Source organism: Oryctolagus cuniculus, chromosome 8, assembly GCF_964237555.1.
Source record: "Oryctolagus cuniculus chromosome 8, mOryCun1.1, whole genome shotgun sequence".
NCBI lineage: Eukaryota > Metazoa > Chordata > Mammalia > Lagomorpha > Leporidae > Oryctolagus > Oryctolagus cuniculus.
In genome coordinates, this window is record NC_091439.1 from 96,562,287 (window position 1) to 96,584,700 (window position 22,414).

General features: G+C 38.6%; 1 protein-coding gene across 3 annotated transcripts in view; it reads left to right on the top strand.

The window, feature by feature from the left end:
• The window catches only part of LOC127487086 (UDP-glucuronosyltransferase 2B13), a 38,968-nt gene that overhangs the window by 12,925 nt on the left and 3,629 nt on the right, over positions 1–22,414 (top strand). The window contains exons 2-6 of one of the 3 annotated variants that reach the window (XM_070048060.1): positions 9,369–9,638; positions 10,236–10,384; positions 16,786–16,917; positions 19,943–20,030; positions 21,167–21,386. In XM_070048060.1, the coding sequence (XP_069904161.1) occupies positions 9,509–9,638; positions 10,236–10,384; positions 16,786–16,917; positions 19,943–20,030; positions 21,167–21,386 (719 nt within the window). In that variant the 5' untranslated portion in view covers positions 9,369–9,508. Of the gene's footprint in view, positions 1–8,853; positions 9,639–10,235; positions 10,385–16,785; positions 16,918–19,942; positions 20,031–21,166; positions 21,387–22,414 lie in introns of those variants that run through there. The other 2 variants (XM_070048059.1, XM_070048061.1) reach the window with 2 other exon arrangements.

Genomic DNA, 22,414 nt, shown 5'->3' on the forward strand with positions numbered 1-22,414 from the left:
CATTCAGCCAGTTTGTGTCTTTTAACTGGAGAGCTGAGGCTATTTACATTCTAGGTGATTATTGAGAAGTAATGACTTTACCCTGCCATTTTTCCAATAATATTCCTAATTTTTGCTTTGAATTTTCTTTTATCTTTTTCTGAGAGATTTTCTTCCTTTACTTTCTTTTGTAGTGATGGCCATGTTTCTTTGTTTCTCTGTGCCACACAAACTTAAGCAACTTTTGTAGGGCTGGATGAGTAGTGACAAATTCTTTCAATTTCTGTTTGATATGGAAGGTCTTTATTTCACCTTCATTCAAAAATGAGAGCTTTGCAGGGTATAATATTCTGGGAAGACAGTTTTGTTTTTTCTCTTATGACTTGGACTATATTTCACCACTATCTCCTAGCTTGTAGGGTTTCTGATGAGAAGTCCTTTGTGAGTCTAATTGGAGATCCTCTGAAAATAAGCTGGTGTGTCTCTCTTGCACATTTTAGACTCTTCTCCTTATATTTTACTGTGGTGAGTTTCATTACAATGTGTTGTGATGAGGATCTTTTCTGGTCATGTCTATTAAAAGTTCTGTGTGCTTCCTATTCTTGGATGTCCCTTTCTTTCTCCAAACCTGGGAAGTTTTCTGCTATTATTTCACTGAAAAATGCCTTCTAATCCTTTCTGTCTCTCTCCATGCCTTCAGGAACACTTAGGACCCATATGTTGTTTTTTTATAGTATGCTATAGATTCCCAACAATGTTTTTTAGTTTTCTCATTTCCTATTCTTGTCTTGCTTTGACTGTTTACTTTCCTGTACTTTGTCTTCTAAGTCCAATATTCTTTCTTCTGCTTCACTGATAATGTTTTTAAGACTCTCCACTGTATTTTTATTTGTTCTATTGAATTCTACATTTCATTTTGATTTCTCTTAAGATCTCAATTTCATGTTCTGTTGAATTCTTCATTTCATTTTGATTTCTCTTTATGATCTCAATTTCATGGAAGAAATTTTCTTTCATATCCTGTATTGATTTCAGTAGCTCATGCACTTGTGTTTGATTACTTCCATGTAATCTCATCAATTTTTTGAGTTCCATTTCTTGCATTTCTTCTGTCTCATAGTCCTTATAATCTAGTATTAAAGTGTCATGTTATTTTTGGGGTGTATGTTGTCTTCCTTATTCTTGTTTCTTGGATTGCTGCATTTATTGTTGTTCAGCATTGCTGGAAATATTTATTATTCTTTTTTATTCTGCAGTGGTGGCTTTTATTATTTTACCATGTCTCTGTAGATAAGTAGAATGTCTGCTTTCAGTGAATCTCTAGAGGCTTGTAGTAGGTGTTTCCAGAGACCAGTTTCTTGGCAGTTCTCCAGGGTTAAAGGCATGCCTAAGGTGACACACCCAGGATTGGCATGCCATATCTTCTCTCTTGCTCTCTCTCTTTTTTTAATCAGAAGAGAGGTTTATTCTGCTCAACTGAGCTCCTCTCCTCAGTGGTGACCAGTGGCTGAGAGCTAGCCCCAGTGGATGTAATATTCATGACTGTGTCCCAAGAACCACACAAAGGATCTGTGCAGTCCTCAGTGTAAGTTCAGATTCACAGCAATGTCTCTCACCAGGTAACCAGGAACCCCTGAGCTTGTGGAGTCTCCCACTGAGACTGCTGAAAGTCCCAGCCACACTGAGAGTTCTCACATACACCCTGTTTTTTCACAGTCCCAGTACAGAAGCTTCACATAGTCACAGGCTCCTAGTCCCTTGTTAGATCTCTCCACTAGAGTCAGGAGTCTCTACCCAGCTGGTTGCCAGGCAGGCACAGACATGAGCTGATTCAGCTGTTAACATATGTCCGAAAGGGTGCCCACTCTATCAGCTTGTTACAGGAACCAATGTAAAGTGATCAGGGAAAGAGAAATGTGTCTGTCCCATCCTTTTTTTTTTTTTTTTTTCTCCTCTATTTGGTTGGTATACTTTCCCCCCATGGAGCTCCAACCGGGTTTCCTCTAGGCTCTTCCTACAGCTTTGCAGCTAGTGGCTTGGGCTGCTGTGGTCTGGTCTCAGCTCACTTTCCAGTGCTGGTGTGTAGGCTCTCAGCTTCTGGAGTCCCAAGCCATGGGCACCCACACCCTCCATGTGGATCCACTGTATCCCTCTATTTTTGGTAGAATTTCCTCTGCCATTTTCTCTCTAACTCTTCCATGACAACACACTCTCTCCTTTTTTTAAAAAACTATCTTCTCCTGTACTGGAGCAGTAAGCTCCCTCTGTACTCCATCATCTTGGAACTGCCCTACTGCTGGTTTCTTTTACAGTGCAGAAGCTTCTCAATTTGATGTAATCCCATTTGTCAATTTTGGCTTCCAATACGTGAAACTGGAAGATTTTTAAAATTTTGTGTCTTCTATTTTATTTTATTTGTTAAAGATGTATTAATTTATTTGAAAGTCAGAGTTACACAGAGAAAGGAGAGGCAGAGAGAGAGAGAGAGAGAGAGAGAGAGATATCTTTCATCCAATGGTTCACTTCCCAATGGGCCACAACAGCCGGAGATGCACTGATCTGAAGCCAGGAGCCGGGAGTTTCGCCTGGGTCTCTCACGCGGGTGCAGGGGCCTAAGGACTTAGGCCATCCTCTGCTGCTTTTCCAGGCCATACCAGCTAGCTAGATTGGAAGTGGAGCAGCTGGGTCTCAAACCAGTGCCCATATGGGACACCAGCACTTCAGGCCAGGGTGTTAACTCGCTGCATCACAGCACTGGCTCCAATGTCTTCTATATTATTCTTTAATGCTTTGTAATCTTCATCATAGAGATCTTTGGCAGCTTTGGTTAAATTGATTGCAAACTATTTAAATTTTTTGTAGCTGTTGTGAATGGGATTGATCTTAAAGTTCTCTCTCAGACACAGCATGGTGTATATAAAGGTTATTGATTTTTGGTGCTAATTTTATGCCTTGCCACTCTACCAAACTCTTTTATGAGTTCCAATAATCTCTTAGTGTTCTCTTGGTTCTCTATTTATAGAATTATGTTTTCTGCAAATTGGAATAGTTTGCATTCCTTCTTTCCAATCTGTATCCCTTTGATTTTTTCTTGCCAGTTGGCTCTGGCTAAATCTTCCAGAACTATACTGAATATATACTGAGAGCAGTCATCCTTGTTTGGTTCCTCATATTAGTGGGAATGCTTCCAACTTTTCCCCATTAATAAGATGCTAGCTTTGAGTTTATCATAAATTGCCTTGATTGCCTTCATTAGTGTTTCTTCTATACCCAATTTGCTTAACAGTTTTATCATGAAAAATGTTGTATTTTATCATTACATTCTCTGCATGTATTGAAATGATTGTGTTTTTTTTTCCTTAGTTTGTTAAGATGATGTACCAAATTTACTGATTTGTGAATATTAACCCATCCCTACATAACGGGGATAAATCCCACTTGGTCCAGGTAAATGATCTTTTTAATGTGTAGTTGTATTTTGTAGAGGATTTTTACATCTGTGTTCATCAGAGGTATTGGTCTGTAGTTCTTTTTCTCTGTTGTACCTTTTTCTGGATTAGGAATTAGGGTGATGCCAGCTTCATAGATGGAGTTTGGGAAGATTCTCTCCTTTTCAGTTGTTTTGAACAGCTTGAGAAGAATTGGAATTTGCTCTTCTTTAAAAGTCTGGCAGAATTCAGCAGTGAAGCCATTCGGTCCTGGGCTTTCATTTGTTAAGGGAGTCTTTATTGCTGATTCAATCTCTGTCTTGATTATTGGTTTGTTTAGGTGTTCTAGGTCTTCATTACTCCATTTGGTAGCTTGTGTGTGTGCAGGAATCTATTCATTCCTTCTTGATTTTCCAATTGGTTGGCATACAATTATTTGTAGTTGTAGTATTTTCTGACAATTCTTTCTATTTTTGTGGTATCTGTTCTTACATTTCCTTTTTCACTCTGATTTTCTTGATTTGAGTCTTCTCCCTCTTTCCTTTGATTACCTTGGTCAATGGTGTATCAATTGTCCTTTTTTAAAAAAACAAAAAGCTCTTCATTCCACTGGTCTTTCAAATTGCTTTTTGTTTGTTTAAATTTTGTTTATTTGTTCCCTAATTTTAATTATTTCTTTTTTCCTACTATTTTGGGTTTGGGTTTGTTGTTTTTCTAGACCCTTAAGATGCATGGGTGGCAAATCCATTTGGTACCTTTCCAATTATTTAATGTAGGCACTAATTGCCATAAACTTCTCTCTTAACACTGCTTTTGCCCTCTCCCACAATTTGTGATATGTTTTATTGTCACCTTCATTCACTTCCAGAAATTTTTTGAGTTCTCTTATAAGGAGTTCAAGACTGAATGACATTAGTGATCACCAGGAGGATGTCATAATAAAAATCATCTGGATTAACTCTCAAAGTACAGCATGTCCTCAATCCAGTTGCTCCCCTGCTATCTGAAGGCAATGAAAACAAAGCTCATTCTAATGCAGAGACCACATAGAAGGTCTATTCTAGCAAGGCTGATCCACAAGATGAACCTCTGGAAAATCTAGATGTTGAGTGATTCACTGATGGCAGTATTTTCATGGAGAAAAGAATCAAAAGGTAGGACCGGCACTGCAGCATAGTGGGCTAAAACTCTGCCTGGAACACCGGAATCCCAAATGGGCTCCAGCTGCTCCTCCTCTGATCCAACTCTCTGCTATGGCCTGTGAAAGCAGCATTGGGTGATCCAACTTCTTGGGCCCCTACCCCCACATGGGAGACCCAGAAGAAGGTCAAGGCTCCTGGCTTCTAATGAACTCAGCTCCAGCCAGCCATCTGGGGAGTGAACCATTGGATGGAAGACCTTTCTCTCTGTCACTGCCTGTCTCTGTAACAATACCACTCAAAGAAATAGATAAAATATGTTTATCTTTCTTATTTTTCTGCATATAGCTGAGAAAGATAAAAGAGAGAGAGAGTGAGAATATTATTCGCCACTTGGTAAAAACAGTATCCTATAGTGTATAAAATTAATCAATGAGGATAATTTAAAAATCTATTTAGTGACTCAGAATAACAATTAGTAAAATACCCATACTAATCTAACAGAGCAGGGTTAGGATACTATATTTTACTCCTAATCATTGAATATCCTTCAGAATGCCTCAACTGATCAGAAATCCAACATAGATATACTTGGTACCCATTTTTAAACAATCTATATAATTTCTTACATATATGTGAATGAACTTATTTCAAAAAACATTAAAGATTCCAATACTTGTAAAATGTAAATACATGCAAAGTTTATAAACCCAAAAAGTTGGCCAGAAAACCTTGAAATAGCCACGTTTTAAACAATTTTTACTTCTATAAGTGAAAAAATTTGATGTATTTCATTTATACAGATTTAAAAAGCATAGTGATATTTTCCACCTTACCCTCCTTCCCATCCATGCTCCCACCTTCCCTCTTCCTTTATTTCTTTTAATTTTTATAATGACATGCTTTTTATTTTTTAAAAAAATTTATTCATTTTGGCCGGCGCCATGGCTCACTAGGCTAATCCTCCGCCTGCGGTGCCAGCACCCCGGGTTCTAGTCCCAGTTGGGGCACCGGATTCTGTCCCAGTTGCTCCTCTTCCAGTCCAGCTCTCTGCTGTGGCCCGGGAAGGCAGTGGAGGATGGCCCAAGTGCTTGGGCCCTGCACATGCAGGGGAGACCAGGAGGAAGCACCTGGTTCCTGGCATCAGATCTGCATAGCATTCCAGCCATAGCAGCCATTTTGGGAGTGAACCAATGGAAGGAAGACCTTTCTCTCTGTCTCTCTACCCATCTATCTATCTATCTAACTCTGCCTGTCAAAAAAAAATTATTTATTTTGTTTGAAAGTCAGAATTACACAGAGAGCAAATGAGATGCAGAGAGAGAGGGAGGAGGTCTTCCATCCAAGGGTTCACTTGCCAGTTGGCTGTAATGACCAGAGCTACACTGATCTGAAGCCAGGAGCCAGGAGCTTTTTCCTGGTCTCCCACACCGGTGCAGGGCCCAAACACTTGGGCCATCTTGTACAGAATTCCAAGGCCATAGCAGAGCTGGATCAGAAATGGAGCAGCCGGGTATTTAACTGGCACCCATTTGGAGTACCAGCAATGCAGGCAGCAGCTTAACTCACTACGCCACAGAGCCAGCCCGACATGCTTTTAATATTTATAATCAAAGCTTAACTGTAAAGAATTCAACAAATAGTAAGAAGAAAAAGAAAAATTTTATATAGCAGTGTGAAAATCTCCATAGATGAGCTTTCAGGGGAGGCAGGAGTACCAAGCGAAAAGTATTTAAAAGCACAATCAACTAATAGCTCTCAAATTTGGACATAGAGCATATAACATTGAGAGAGAGAAACAGAGAGAGAGAGAGAGAGAGAGAGAGAATCAAAGACTTGGTAAAAACAGTGAGAGCCTGTGGCTTTTAATCCTTGACCTGTCCCTTCTCCCCACTTTCCAGCCAAGTGTACAGTAATTTCACTGCAGGTAGATGCTGACTGGATCACCAGTGTCCTCTGCTCAACAGCTTTCAGTTTATAATTATGACATAAGTTGTACTTCCCATTAGCCAGATTAAGGACAACAGTACTTGTGGCTTTCTTATAAACAGAGGTCTCCTATGTGTCAGGTTAATTCCAGTAACTAAGAAGGGTCTCATGTTGTATCCCTTTTTTTTTTTTTCATTTTCAATTATCTTTACATACAGAAGATCAATTTAGTATATACTAAGTAAAGATTTCAAAAGTTTGCACCCACACAGAAAAACAAAGTGTAAAGTACTATTTGAGTACTAGTGATAGCATTAATTCTCATTGTGCAACACATTAAGGACAGATATCCTGCATGGGGAGTAACTGCACAGTGTCTCCTGTTGTTGACTTAACAAATTTACACTCTTGTTTATGGCATCAGTAATCACCCTAGGCTCTTGTCATGAGTTCCCAAGGCTATGGGAGCCTCTTGAGTTCGCCAACTCGGATCTAATTTAGACAAGGTCGTAGTCAAAGTGGAAGTTCTCTCCTCCCTTCAGAGAAAGGTACCTCCTTCTTTGATGGCCTGTTCTTTCCACTGGGATCTCACTCACAGAGATATTTCATTTAGGTCCTTTTTTATTATTTAGCCACAGTGTCTTGGCTTTCCATGCCTGAAATACTCTCATGGGCTTTTTAGCCAGATCCGAATGCCTTAAGGGCTGATTCTGAGGTAAGAGTGCTCTTTACGACATCTGCCATTCTATAAGTCTGCTGTGTATCTGCTTCCCATGTTGTATTGTTCTCTCCTTTTTAATTCTATCAGTTAGTATTAGCAGGCACTACTCTTGTTTATGGGATCCCTTTGACTCTTAATCCTATCATTATGATCATTTATGAACTGAAACTGATCACTTTGACGAGTTGTACTGTTAACATAGATGTTCTATTCAAGCACTGCATTCTGAGAATCCAACTCCCAAATAATCGTTGTACAGCTCACTCAAACATTGGAGCTTCTCTGATAAGAGAAGCAACCTAAGAAAAGAGGTTTCAGGGGGCCCATGTTGTGGCACAGTAGGCTAATCTTCCACCTGCAGCACCACCATCCTATATGGGCACAGGTTCTAGTACCAGCTGCAGTTCCTGCAATCCACCTCTGTGCTGTGATCTGGGAAAGCAGTAGAAGAGTATGGCCCAAGGGCTTGGGCCCCTGCACCCTCATGGGAGACTGGGGAGAAATACTTGGCCCCTGGCTTTGGATCTGCTCAGTTCTGGCCATTGCAGTCCTTTGGAGAGTGAACCAATGGAAGGAAGACCTCTCTGTCTCTCCTTTTCACTGTCTGTAACTCTAGCTCTCAAATAAATAAACAAAAATCTTTTTAAAAAAAAGAAAGAAAGAAAAGAGGTTGAGACTTACTCATCAGGCAGGGAAATCATTCACAGAATCATGTGTCAGTGATTCCACCTCAAATGCTGTAGTATTTCACTAACATGAAATTCCAGAAACAGCAAATCTCTAGAAACAGAAAGTAGATGAGTACTTGCTACGACTGTAGGAATCAGAAATTGGAAGGGGAAGCACAAAGGATAAAGGGTATTGGGTTTCTCTTTTGGAGTTATGAAAAGCCCAAAAATTGATTAGTGATTGTGGTTACACATTTATATGAGAATACCATGAAACACTGATTTGTAAACTTTACTTTAGCAAAATGGATGCATGTGTATTATCAGAGATTCTACCCAAAAAGTGCCCTGAACCAGACTAAGAAACGTTATCATGTTCTGTGTCACAGAGACTGCAGACGCAAGTCACTTCTCACTTGCTGCTGTTAGGGTCACTGATCTAAAATCTATTATATAACCCAACTGCCTCACACAAGCAGGTCAGAGAATCAAAGAGAGGTGGCAGCACTTAACCATAAAAGAGACTTCAGGGGCCGCCAATGAAGCACAACTGATAAGCCGCTGTCCACAACACTGGCATCAGTTCAAGTGACAGATGTTCAAGTCCCATCTGATCCATTTCTGATCAAACTACCAACAATGTCCCTGGCAAGGCAAAGGAAGATTGCATGAGTATTTTAGGGCCTTGCCACTCCAATAGGAAACCCAAAGAGGGCCACAGTCTCACGGCTTCAGCTTGGACTTAGTCCCTACAGTTGTGAATATTAAAGGAGTAAACTAGTGGATGCAAGGTGTCTTTCTCTATTTTTCCCTCTCTCTGTAAGTCCTTAAAAATGTGGGGGAGACTCAAAACACACTGATATACACAGAGGTCATCTACCTTAACTTTTTCCAAATGCCATCTCAGTGCAGAGATCAGATTGAGATATGTTTACTATCACTGATTCAGGTTATATTTTAACTATGTGATGAATTTCTTCATGGATTCAAGCTTGACTAGCTAAAACAGGAACAGCAATGGGAGAGGAAGCACTGCACTTCACCAGGATGCCTGTGAAATGCATTTCAGTTCTGCTGCTGCTGCTACAGCTGAGCTGCTGCTTCAGCTCTGGGAGTTGTGGGAAGGTGCTGGTGTGGCCTATGGAATTCAGTCACTGGATGAATATGAAGACAATCCTGGATGCACTTGTCCAGCGAGGCCATGAAGTCACTGTCCTGAGATCTTCAGCTTCTATTGTAATTGGTTCCAACAATGAATCGGGAATTAAATTTGAAACTTTCCATACATCCTACAGTAAAGATGAAATCGAGAATTTTTTCACGCATTGGTTCTCTACAATGATAAATAATATGTCAATAGATAGTAATTGGGAACACTTTTCAGTAATGAAAATGGTTGTTTTAAAATATTCTGACATTCATGAAGCTATCTGCAAAGAAGTCGTTTTGAACAAGAAACTCATGACAAAGCTGCAGGAATCAAGATTTGATGTTGTTCTTGCAGATGCTGTTAGTCCTGGTGGTGAGCTGCTGGCTGAGCTACTTAAAATACCCCTCGTGTACAGTCTCCGCTTCTTTCCTGGCTACTTATTACAAAAGCATGGTGGAGGACTCTTACTGCCTCCTTCCTATGTTCCTGTTATTATGTCTGGTCTAAGCAGTCAAATGACATTCATGGAGAGGGTGCAAAATCTGCTCTGCGTGCTTTACTTTGACTTTTGGTTCTCAAAATTTAATGAAAAGCGATGGGATCGATTTTACAGTGAAGTACTGGGTAAGTCATAGTTTTAATTGATCCTGACTTTGACTTTGAATGTGAGCTTGTATGAATGCAAAATCAAAGGAATTCGTCTTTTATAGGTAAAATAATGAAATAAAAATATAAAAAGATCTATTATTCTCACATATGTAATGCAATGGTGTTTACACCACAGGGTCAGTTTAAGCCAATGACTCTCACTAGGTTAGGGTGTTCCAGGGCGGCATACAACCACAAATAGAAATATGGAGGATTTCAACAAGCTTTTCTATGCCTATTTTACTCTACATTTTCCATGTTTGATTCTGTAGTGCTCTATTTTAATGGTTACTTATGATTATGAGCCTATTGAGGTGAGATTCTATGTTTATTATTCCCTGGTATTGTCACACACACAAACACACACACACACACACACACACATATAATGTGAACCATGCATAAATTTTACATGTAAATTATACGATGCCTATATAACATATTTGGTTTCACACTGTGTACTTTACACATCATTCACTGCATAATTCCAACGCCTTTCAGAATTTGACATAGTGTACTTCACATCACATTTCCCTCACTACTCTCCCTCTTCTTTCTTTTTCTCACATTCAGGAAGACCTGTTACGTTCTTGGAGCTAATGGGGAAAGCTGACATGTGGCTCATTCGAAGCTACTGGGACTTGGAGTTTCCTCGGCCACTTTTACCAAACTTTGATTTCATCGGAGGGCTCCACTGCAAACCTGCCAAACCTCTGCCTCAGGTAAGTAAGTTCCTGTGTGCTATATTTGGTTCGCTTCGTATTTTCCATGGAAATGACTCTGCATTCTTCATTTACAACATTTGAAGATGTAACTATTATAAATATATATGCACCTAATTACAGGGTACTGGTTTATTTAAAAGGTATGTTAAGGACTTAAAGGGAGACTTAGATTCCAATACAATAGTACTGGGGGACTTCAATACTCCACTCTCAGAAATAGACAGATCAACAGGACAGAAGAAACAGTAAATTTAATCGACACTATTGCCCAAATGGATCTAACAGATATCTACAGAACTTTCAAACCTACATTTAAAGAATTTACATTCTTCTCAGCAGTGCATGGAACCTTCTCTAGGATCAACCACATACTAGGCCATAAAGCAAGTCTCAGCAAATTCGAAACAATTAGAATCATACCATGCAGCTTCTCAGACCACAGGTGAATGAGGCTGGAAATTAGCAACTCAGGAATCCCTACAGAGTATGCAAACACATGGAGACTGAACATCATGCTCCTGAATGAACACTGGGTCATAGAAGAAATAAAAAGAGAAATAAAAAGAGAAATCAAAAACGTTCTGGAAGTAAATGAGGATAACAACACAACATATCAAAACTTATGGGATATGGCAAAAGCAGTGTTAAGAGGAAAGTTTATAGCAATAGGTGCCTACATCAAGAAATTGCAAAGGCACCAAATAAATGAGCTTTCAACGCATGTCATGGATCTAGAAAAACTGCAACAAAACAGACCCAAATCTTGTAGGAGAAGAGAAATTATTAAAATCAGAGAAAAAATCAACAATATTAAATCCAAAAAAAAATTACAAAAAATCAGCCAAACCAAGAGCTGGTTTTTTAAAAAACTGAAATGCCGTTGGCTCAACTAAATAAAAAAGAAAAGAAAAGACCCAAATCAATAAAATCAAGAGATGGAAAAGGAAATGTAACAACAGACACCAAGAAATAAAAAGAATCATCGCAAATTAGTACAAAGAGTTGTATGCCAGCAAACAGGGAAATCTATCAAAAATGGATAGATTCCTGGACACATGCAATCTACCTAAATTGAGCAATGAAGACACAAAAAACCTAAATAGAACCATAACTGAGAAAGAAATTGAAACAGTAAGCCGGCGCCGCGTCTCAATAGGCTAATCCCTTTTAGTATTTTTTTTTATTCTACTTAATACTATTGGTTGAACTCTGTATTTAATACACAGTTATTCTTATATGTTGAAACTTAACTGAAAAGTGATCCCTTCTTAAATAAGAGTGGGAATAAGAGAGGGAAGAGATGTACAGTATGGGACATACTCAATCAGACTTACCCCAAATGTAGAGTTAGAAACATGCCAGGGGGTTCCAAATCAATCCCATCAAGGTGGCATGTACCAATGCCATCTCACTAGTCCCAGTGATCAATTTCTGTTCACAACTGATCATAATGATAGGACTAAGAGTCAAAGCAGTCACATAAACAAGACTAGTGTCTACAAATACTAACTGATAGAATAAAAAAGGGAGAGAACGATCCAACATTGGAAGTGGGATATCAGCAGACTCATAGAATAGCAGATGTCCTAAACAGCACTCTGGCCTTAGAATCAGCCCTTAAGGCATGCGGATCCGGCTGAAAAGCCCATGAGAGTATTTCAGGCATGGAAAGCCAAGACATTCTGGCAAAAAAAAAAAATGACCTAAATGAATGATCTCTGTGAGTGAGATCCCAGTGGAATGAACAGGTCATCAAAGAAGAAGGTACTTTTCTCTGAAGGGAGGAGAGAACTTCCACTTTGACTATGACCTTGTCTAAATAAGATCAGAGTAGGTGAACTCAAAAGGCCTCCATAACCTTGGCAACTCATGGCAAGAGCCTAGGGTGATTACTGATGCCATAAACAAGAGTATCAGTTGTTAAATGAACAACAGGAGTCACTGTGCACTTACTCCTCATGTAGGATCTTTGTCCTTAATGTGCTATACATTGTGATTTAATGCTATTACTAGTACTCAAACAGTATTTTTCACTTTGTTTCTATGTGGGTGCAAACTGTTGAAGGCTTTACTTAATATATGCTAAACTGATCTTCTGTATATAAAGATAATTAAAAATGAATCTTGATGTGAATGGAATGGGAGAGGTTGCAGGAGAGGGGAGGGTTGCGGGTGGGAGGGAAGTTATAACTGTACTTTGGAAATTTATATTCATTAAATAAAAGTTAAAAAAGATGGTGGTTCCTGATGAGTAATTAAATCCCGGGTAATTTAAAAATGCAAACACCGTGGACATCACTGGCTCACAGAGCCTGACTCCTTCTCTAGCTTATTTGTCACAGAGGAGGGTTCCCAACCTGCTTGCTATATATATATGGATTATAATAAAATATGCTGTATTAAAAAAAAGACAACTGTAATAGTTCAGGTAGAGACCTGTGCTGTGGCGTAGCAGCTAAAACCTACTCCTGCAGTGCCAGCACCCCATATGGGCATCGGTTCTATTTCCGGCTGCTCCATTTCCAATCCAGCTCTCTACTATGGCCTGAAAAGCAGTGGAAGATGGCCCATGTCCTTGGGCCCCTGAACCCTGAATGGGAGACCTGGGAGAACCTGCTGGCTCCTGGATTCAGGTGAGCACAGCTCCAGCCACTAAAGCCAATTGGGGAGTGAACGAGCAGATGGAAGACCTCTCTCTCTCTTTCACTCTCTCTTTCTCTCTTTCCCTCTCTCTCTCTCCCTGGCTCTCCTCTCTCTATATAACTCTGACCTTCAGATAAATAAATAAATCTAGCTGGCGCCTTGGCTCACTAGGCTAATCCTCCACCTAGCGGCCCCGGCACACCAAATTCTAGTCCCGGTTGGGGTGCTGGATTCTGTCCCGGTTGCCCCTCTTCCAGGCCAGCTCTCTGCTGTGGCCCGGGAGTGCAGTGGAGGATGGCCCAAGTGCTTGGGCCCTGCACCCCATGGGAGACCAGGAGAAGCACCTGGCTCCTGCCTTCGGATCAGTGCGGTGTGCCGGCCACAGCGGCCATTGGAGGGTGAACCAATGGCAAGGAAGACCTTTCTCTCTGTCTCTCTCTCTCTCACTGTCCACTCTGCCTGTAAAAATAAATAAATAAATAAATAAATAAATAAATCTTTTTTTAAAAATTGAGTTCAGGCAACAGTGCATAAGTAGACTTTAATAGTCTGTATCATCTCTTTCATATGTAGAATCTACCAAAGTTGATCTCATAGTAGTTGGAAATTGATTGGCAGTTATCAGAAGCCAGGGAGAGTAGAAGGATGAGAGTGATGGGAAAATGGTGATAAACCAGTACTTATAGTTAGGTAATTGTTGTAAGTTCTGACAAAAATAAATCTGGGGGAAAAAGAATTTGTAATGTTTCACCATAAATAAATTATATATGTTTGAAAATATGTAATATATGTTTACCTTTATTTGAACATTACATAATGTATGTATATATTAAATTTTTACATTGTACTCTATAAATATATACTTTTTATCTGTGAGTTAAAACATAAAAATGAAACACAATATAAAATGTCTCTGGCACAGTAAACCAGAACTATTGCTGACTATTGACATTGTTATTGCTCTTGTTGTTTCTCATACAATTAATGTCTTTTCAGTAGACTGAAATTATGTTCTCAAGTAAAGTCGAAGAGAAGAAAAATATAGTATACTCATTTAAAGTAAAGTCAAAGAGAAGAAAAATATAGTAGACTCATTTAAAAGCAAGTGTTAAGTTTTGACAATCAGTTGAGAAAGATGAGAGCTAAGGTTTGATTGTAAGCATTGAGACTCTTCACCAGTATTCCAGCCTAATAGGAAAACCATTTCTCGACAACAAATGTGTGGCTCTGAATTATTTGCAGCCACACCCAATGTTTACTGCTTTCACCACCACATTTCATCATTTCTTGTTGAGATCCAGATTTATAACAAAACATGAAAGAAATGGAACCTTCTGAGGGCAATGATTTCTGTCTTTTGACAAGCCTATGGAACACCGCAGTAAAGCTCCCTTAGGGAAACTGGGCCTCAGTCTCATAGGTACCTGAAAGAATGGCATCGGGGGAAATGTGCACTGTGTAGGGAATGAAGGTTTAGGAATTCCTACTCATTGTGCCTGGAAGTGGCCTTCAGTTTATAATTGAAATAGAATTCTGTCAGTGCACAGGATGGCATTTTTCATAAAGGAAATCAAGAATTTAATATATTTTAAATTCATATCACACTTTTAAGAATGTGCAAGCAAGTATTTTAAATACATGTGTATAAAAAGTTCTATCTATATATGTATTCTCATTATATGATCTCTATAATATTCTTTGTATAAAATGATCTCTTAAGAAATACTAAATTATTTGACATCTTACAGCTTAATAAAGCTAATATTAAATGCTTAAAATAAAATATCTATTTTGAATGCACGTAGTTTGGCTTCATATGGTAATTTTCACAGGTCTAAAGGCTGAGGCAATATTAGTGAGAATATGATACAACATATCTCTACACTGAATGATTTCCTGATTTTCATAAAGGGAAAGTGACAGTGTTACTAAGAGGAGGAAAAAGAGCAGTACTAGAGAAAAAGAAGATGGATAGAATTTAAATGGTGTTAGTTTTTAAAAATACCTGCTGTTATTAACAATTATGTCCCATCATCCATTACATAGGAAATCTATAAAGCATATATTGAGTAACAAATATTCCACTGATAGCAATTATGAAATAATTTTTTTTAGAATGCCATTCTTTGAAAAATTTAAATGAGAGTGACTAGACATTGAAAACATTTTTATATTCACTGAGAAAATGCCATACTCATTACTGCAAGCAAACTGTCCCTAAGTGTTCAGCTGAACTAATGATTCTATATAAAACTGATATACAACATAAGAAATGCATTTAGGAAACTATTTTCTATGACTAGGATGCCGTTTTATTTCAAGGATGCATTGGATTTCAAATTATCAATATGTAAAAATAGCTGTCGTATAAATGGAACATTGGGACAATGTATACTGTTTAGTAATAAATAGCATACAGCAATGCTGCCTGACACACTCCAGCATATTGCTATTTGTTGTTGTTGTTGACAAGTAGTGATGTGTTTCCCATCTCTATCTATGCAGTTCTTGAAAAAATTTTAAAGGTTTAAAATTGTATAAGACTTTCTTCAAACAAATAATTGATGTGAGTCTAGTAAATGCATGGATTATTGACAAAGTTGTGAAAAAGACAGGAAAGATTTCTTAAATATGTTGGATTTAAAAAGAGAAACTGCTTAACATACCTAAAATTATTTAAATCAGGACATTTCAAGAGGAAGGAAGTATAAAATGCTTGGACCCATTACTATCTAAGATGATTTAACATGAGAACTCATATTATTCAAAATTAGTAAGACCAATGACACTGTCCAAACAAGCTGTATCACATGAATCCAACAACATATCACCATAAATGTGGTGGAATGCTTTCTGAAAGTATTTTGCATCTTTACCCTGAAAATAATTGTACTTGTAATGAAAGCCATTTATTTGTTATTGTGTAATATTGAAAAGTTTCATATTTGTCCAATGTCCTGTTTATAAGGTGACCTACATATGAGACACTGTTGCATTGTCCTTTCACAATCTACATTTTTATTCTTAATAATAATAAAAGATATAACTCTCAATTATGGGTCCAACATTTTTAATGCACTAGTGTCAATTCTGTTCAAATATTTGCAGAATTTAATTTCTCAGACTTCATGGATTTAGTTGCATAAACAATATTGGAAACCAAATACAGAATTGTGGAGCTTAATTACATATTCTGTTAAAGCATCTGTTTCCCCTACCAACTTGCTTTTTTATTAATTATTATAAGCTCAGATAATCGCTGTCCTTTTGTAAGAAGAGAGAAATTTAACAAATAACATAGTTATTTAAAAATATACTCTGGTTTATAAGACATGAAAATGTACAGAGAAAAGGAACTAGTAAGTGCCAAATCAGTATCTGTAGCATTTATTTATAAGAATACATTTCTAGTAACCTAAACTGAATATTAAGGAATGATTAGAATTTATATATATATAAATACATGCAACACATATATATCACACCATTATAAATTGCTCTACCAAAGAACTTTTAATAACACTAAACCAGCTAAAATAGAAGGTTTACTTGCAAGCAGAAGAACAAAGAAGATAAAAATATCACATATTTTCTGTAAAATGCAAGATGAATATAAATTAGGATTTCAGTGCTCTAAACACATATCCTATAATGTCCATAGGGCACGGAGTTTTAGTTTGGGAAGAGAAAGGGTTTTGAGACCCTGATAACCAACAATGCTGTTCTTTATGACAGACCCAATTTTCTCTTCACAGGAGATGGAAGACTTTGTGCAGAGCTCTGGAGAAGAGGGAGTGGTGGTGTTTTCCCTGGGGTCCATGATCAGTAACCTGACTGAAGAAAGGGCCAATGTGATTGCATCAGCTCTTGCCCAGCTGCCACAAAAGGTCAGAAATGTGCCCTAAGGGCAGGCAACCGCTGAATGAGCCTGCTAAACTCTGCAAAGTGTCTCATTACACATATTCCTATGTGAAGTGGAGATACTTATGATATCTTTAATTTTCTTCAGACATCCCTTAAACTCTTCCTTCACAGGTCCAAAAATAGCACAGAGTATATTTCATTGTAGATAACTTTGACATTGACATTTTGATCAGAAATGTACCTAACAGGTGACTTGTGAAACCTTGGAATACTCAATCATTTAGCAGGCAGATAAAGAGAAATCACTGAATTCTACCCTGCTGTTGGCTTCTTTGCCTTGTGGGCTTGTGAGGCCACTGTGTACACTAAAGCTGTATTCAGACAGAGCTGAGTTTTCATTACTGACTGCACTACCTCAGTAACAATAAGGGAATACTGAAACACATCTTAAGAGCATTATAAAGTTTAGGATTCTCATATAATCCATGCCTCTTTACATTCCATAATTTGTATGTAGGGGTTTTTAAGATACTAATGAGGAGCCTATTAGGAGAACAGAAGTCCAGAGCTCACCAAACATGAACCCAGCTATGCACTCATCTAAGTAGATTTAGAGAAACAGAAAAATTAATCTGCCCCTCACTACTGGACCCTAGCAGTGGCTTCGCAGAAAGATAGAAGCAGAAAAATTGGAGATGGATCCTGTTCTGAAGGCACCTGCTATACTTTATAAAAACATAACTCCACAGGCCTGTGATCCTAACACATGAGTGCAATTCCTCTGGACTGAGGATGGAGATGGCAGTACAAGGAGGAGTCATTTCAAAGCGAGCCTGACACGTGATGGAGTTCCGATATCCCCTTCTATAGGTAATAGTAGGAACTACATTTCTGATATATACAAGACACCTTTGAGGTGGTTCTCTTCCCAAAAGGAAGCCAAATTCATCAATTATGTGAAGAATTGCTTCCAGATGACTGACCAGCAGGCTATTCAAGATCTTTGGCAGTGGAGGAAGTCTCTTTAAGAAAATAGTTTAAAGAGTTTGTTAAAATTTTCCGTCTTATTTCATATCTGTAACAGTTGATATCTGGCTGTCCTTTTTATAATGCAGAGTGAGGACCTTCCCTACCGTGTTTGATAAATGTTGTCCAGTTTCCATTGCCAAGAATGTGTTGTCCAAAATGCCTGTTTAGCTTTTAAAGAAGGAACTCCACCCTTTGCTTGCTTTTAAGTATGTGTGGAATGTTATGATAGGACACAGTAGTAGCAGTGGTCAGACGTGGAAATGGTGGGGAGACACATATACATGTGAAATAAACTTAGTATTTTAATAAAGTAAAAAAAAACACCTTTGAACTCTTGGTATTCAGCAATTACTTTTTAGCTTTCTAGCTGATAAAACCCTCTAGTAACTCCCTATGTTAATATCACAAAGAGAATCAGAAATTACTTTACCTCTCCTAAAGCAAACAGAAATGGTACACTCCAGTTTATGAGGATAAATACTCCAGTTTATGAGGATAAATTCAGATTTCTAACATCAGTACCTTATTTTGGTAGCTGACATGGAAATGATCTGGCTATAGTAGTAATCAGCATTAACAGCTGTCAATACTTTCAAATCATCGTGGAAAACCTAATAGTCAGTTAAATAAAATTTAGCGTTATCACAATAATGGATTTTTCAGACACTGTATGCTTATGAACTGACTCTTCCTATATTTAAAGAAATTCCAATTCTAGCAGGAGTGATACTATTATGGTTTCATTTCAAAAATGTATCTTGAAATTTTTATATAACAAATTAAAGGTAGTTTCTCAGTGCTAACCTATTTTGTTTCTCACTCAAATTAAAAGATGACAAAATCTCTGGGCCGGAGCAATTGCGTAGCTGGTGGGGCCACCACCTGGCGTGCCAGCATCCGATGTGGGCATTGCTTTGGGTCTTGGCTGCTCCACTTCTGCTCTGGCTCTGCAGTGACGATCCCACTTCAGGAGAGCTTCCTTTCTAGAGATGCCACGTGCCATGACAGGGCCCATGTCTGCTGCAGCATCTCTGATGGGTGGGAGAAAGTGTGCCCTGGCATCTGCTGGCCGTGGGGATGCTCCTCCCTTTCGCGTGGGAGCATGGAGGCTGAGAGTTGCTTTGTTGTCGAAGCCAAATAAGCGACAGTCATTTGAAGCAATGCCTGGCAAGTGAGAGCGCTTGTCTGCACAGAGAGAAAAGGCTGGTTTGATGGGCGGACTTACAGCAGGTTTATAAACGCAGAGAAATGCACAGAGAAATGCACAAATGGGAGGATGATGAAGAATGGCCCAGGTCCTATTACTACTCCACCCATGTGGGAGACATGGAGGAGGCTCCTGGCTCCTGGCTTAGGATCGACTCAGCTCTGGCCATTGCATTTATCTGGGGAGTATACCAGTGGCTTGAAGACCTCTCTTTCTGCCTCTTCCCCTCTGTAATTCTGCTTTACAAATGCATGAATTAATCTTAAAAATATGACACATTCTCATAAAACAACTTATGGAACAGTGGATGCAAATAAACCCTTGTTTCCATTTTTTTAAATATAAAAATGTTAATAGATTTGGAAGATGAGGCTCACATGGTAAACACAAACACATGTACAAACAAGCATACACACATATCTATATATCTGTGTATCTATATAGATTCACAGATGTATAGATATAGATAATGTAGATCACAAGTAAACAGGTAAAGAGTTTTTCTTCTTTCATTTGGATTAAGATCACCTAATAATGTCTTAGATGCTTGAATTTATCAAGCATCATCTTACCTGGGTTATATCCTATATGTGACACACCATGAATACATTCTAAACCTGACTGAATGCAACAAGAGTACAGGAGACATGAAGGCTTTCATTTTTAAATTCTCACTACTTAAAATTCTCTTGCCCTCTTTTCTTTGTCATTCCAATCCAAGGTATTTAAGAGTGATCTCCAGCCTCCTTAGAATTTTGACATGCCATAATTTGAAATCCAATTCATGAAATTGCTATTACTTTACCAAACAGGTTCTTTGGCGATTTGAAGGCAAGAAACCAGACATGTTAGGATCCAACACCCGGCTCTATAAGTGGATCCCCCAGAATGACCTTCTTGGTAAGGCTCTGGAGAACACATACTGAAAACACTAGTAACAGTCGATCAAGATGAGAGTAGTAAAACTTTATTATTGGAAAACTAAAGAATCAACCACATGGCTTTGCAATCCTTGCCCAGTCCTAGGGTAAATGCAATGAATTATAACAGTTGGCACTTTATGATTACAAAATTTGTAGGCCCAGAATCAAAGTATCCTTATTTTCAGTGTATGTACATCTCAGAGAGAATTTCTCAGTCATTTCCAGGGGGGAAGGCATTTCACTGAAGGGTTCAGATGCTTTTGGGACACATGCCTCCTATACTGGAGTTCCTGGATTCAAGTTCCAACTCCAATTCTGATGCCCACTTCCTGCTGACTCACCCTAGATGAAGAAGGCAGCAGCTCATGGCTAAAATATTTGAGTCACTGGCAGCCACACAGGAGTCCTGGATTGAGTCCCAGCTCCTGGCTTCGGCCTGGCCCATTCCTAGCTGTTTGGTGCATTTGATGAATGAACCATAGTAAGATCTCCTTCTCCCTTTGTTGCTCTAAGGACTTCCCTTGCACTGTGTGTGTAAGTGTATGTGTGTATGTGTGTGTCTAGTGCTTGATCTGTTTCTTACAAACATATTAATTAAATAATAATAATCTCTTGGCTTGTGGGATTGAATCCTAATTCAAACATTACATTTGTCATCTGCCTTTTTCCCTAATATAGAAATTTACAAATACCTTTAAAATAAAGTAATAAGGAAATTCAAGATATGTATGGGCAAACTTCTACACCTATAAATCGCACTCAGTGGTGGCACGGTTTCTTGGAGAGAGCATGTTCTAACAGGCACTTGACCATTTAATTTGACACATATACAGTTCCTTTTTTCCAGAATGTACTCTTTCATACCCATTTGGCAATCTTGCATACAGTACAAGCCTCATGTCACACACCACCTCTTCCACGTGACCTTCCCTTACTCCCCAGTGCACTTAGGTGCCTCTTTCTCTTGATCTAAAAGCTATTTACATGCAGTTTCATGGACATTGATACTGTGTTGTTAGAGTACACTGCACTTTTAGTGCCTCATACTGTACGTTTTTCATTTCATTTGTAAGATTTATAATTAATAATTTTCTAAAAATCACTCAATCCCAGGTCATCCAAAAACCAAGGCTTTTATAACTCATGGTGGAGCCAATGGTGTCTTCGAGGCAATCTACCATGGCATTCCCATGGTGGGCCTTCCTTTGTTTGGAGATCAACTTGATAACATTGTCTACATGAAGGCCAAGGGAGCAGCTGTTAAGTTGAACTTGAAAACAATGTCCAGTGCAGATTTGCTCAATGCCTTGAAGACAGTCATTAATGACCCTTCGTGAGTATTATTGTTTCTTTAAAATTACACAGTGTTTTCAGATCAATTTTCAGTGGAGGAATAAGGACTCAATTCTAATTTAGAACATGAACATCAGATTGAGTACAGATTTGCTTAATGCTAGAGGATAATCATCAATAATTCATTGGGAGTATCACTGTAACTTTTTGTGATGGATATATAGAATGATTATCAGAGGCTTAACGGTAGTGCACAGATTTTGAATTAGCCAATGATTGAAATGTGGAGCATCAATGAAGAAGGTTAACAGAGGATGACAAGGAAGTATTAGGAACAGAGTTGCAGCCAGGAAGCAGGAATGTTATAATTGTACAAACTTACGATCTTCACAGTTACAATTTTCTTTCAGCATAAGAACTCTTAAAATTGTATTTCAAAATCAATTTTGGGCCGGCGCCGCTGCTCAATAGGCTAATCATCCACCTAGCGGCGCTGGCACACCAGGTTCTAGTCCCGGTTGGGGCGCCAGATTCTGTCCCGGTTGCCCCTCTTCCAGGCCAGCTCTCTGCTGTGGCCAGGGAGTGCAGTGGAGGATGGCCCAATTGCTTGGGCCCTGCACCCACATGGGAGACCATGAGAAGCACCTGGCTCCTGCCTTCGGATCAGCGTAGCACACCAGCCGGGGTGGCCACTGGAGGGTGAACCAACGGCAAAAGGAAGACCTTTCTCTCTGTTTCTCTCTCTCTCACTGTTCACTCTGCCTGTCCAAAAAAAAAATCAATTTTGTTGTACTGGTACAAGATATAAAACCTGATATGTGGAATACATATTAATAGTAAACAATAGTGTACCAGTATATGTGCCATTATTTCACATATATATTCATATAGTTGTGTTTTAAAAAATTATTCTATTTGTTTTCAGTAAATCTGCATGGAACTATCAAATCATATTTTCAGTGACACTCCAAGGTTCTCCAATTTTCTATTCTAATGCTGCAGTGCTGTCACGGATAGATAGTAGCAACTAGGATTTTCAAGTTTACTCAGTTAAAACGTCCTGAACAA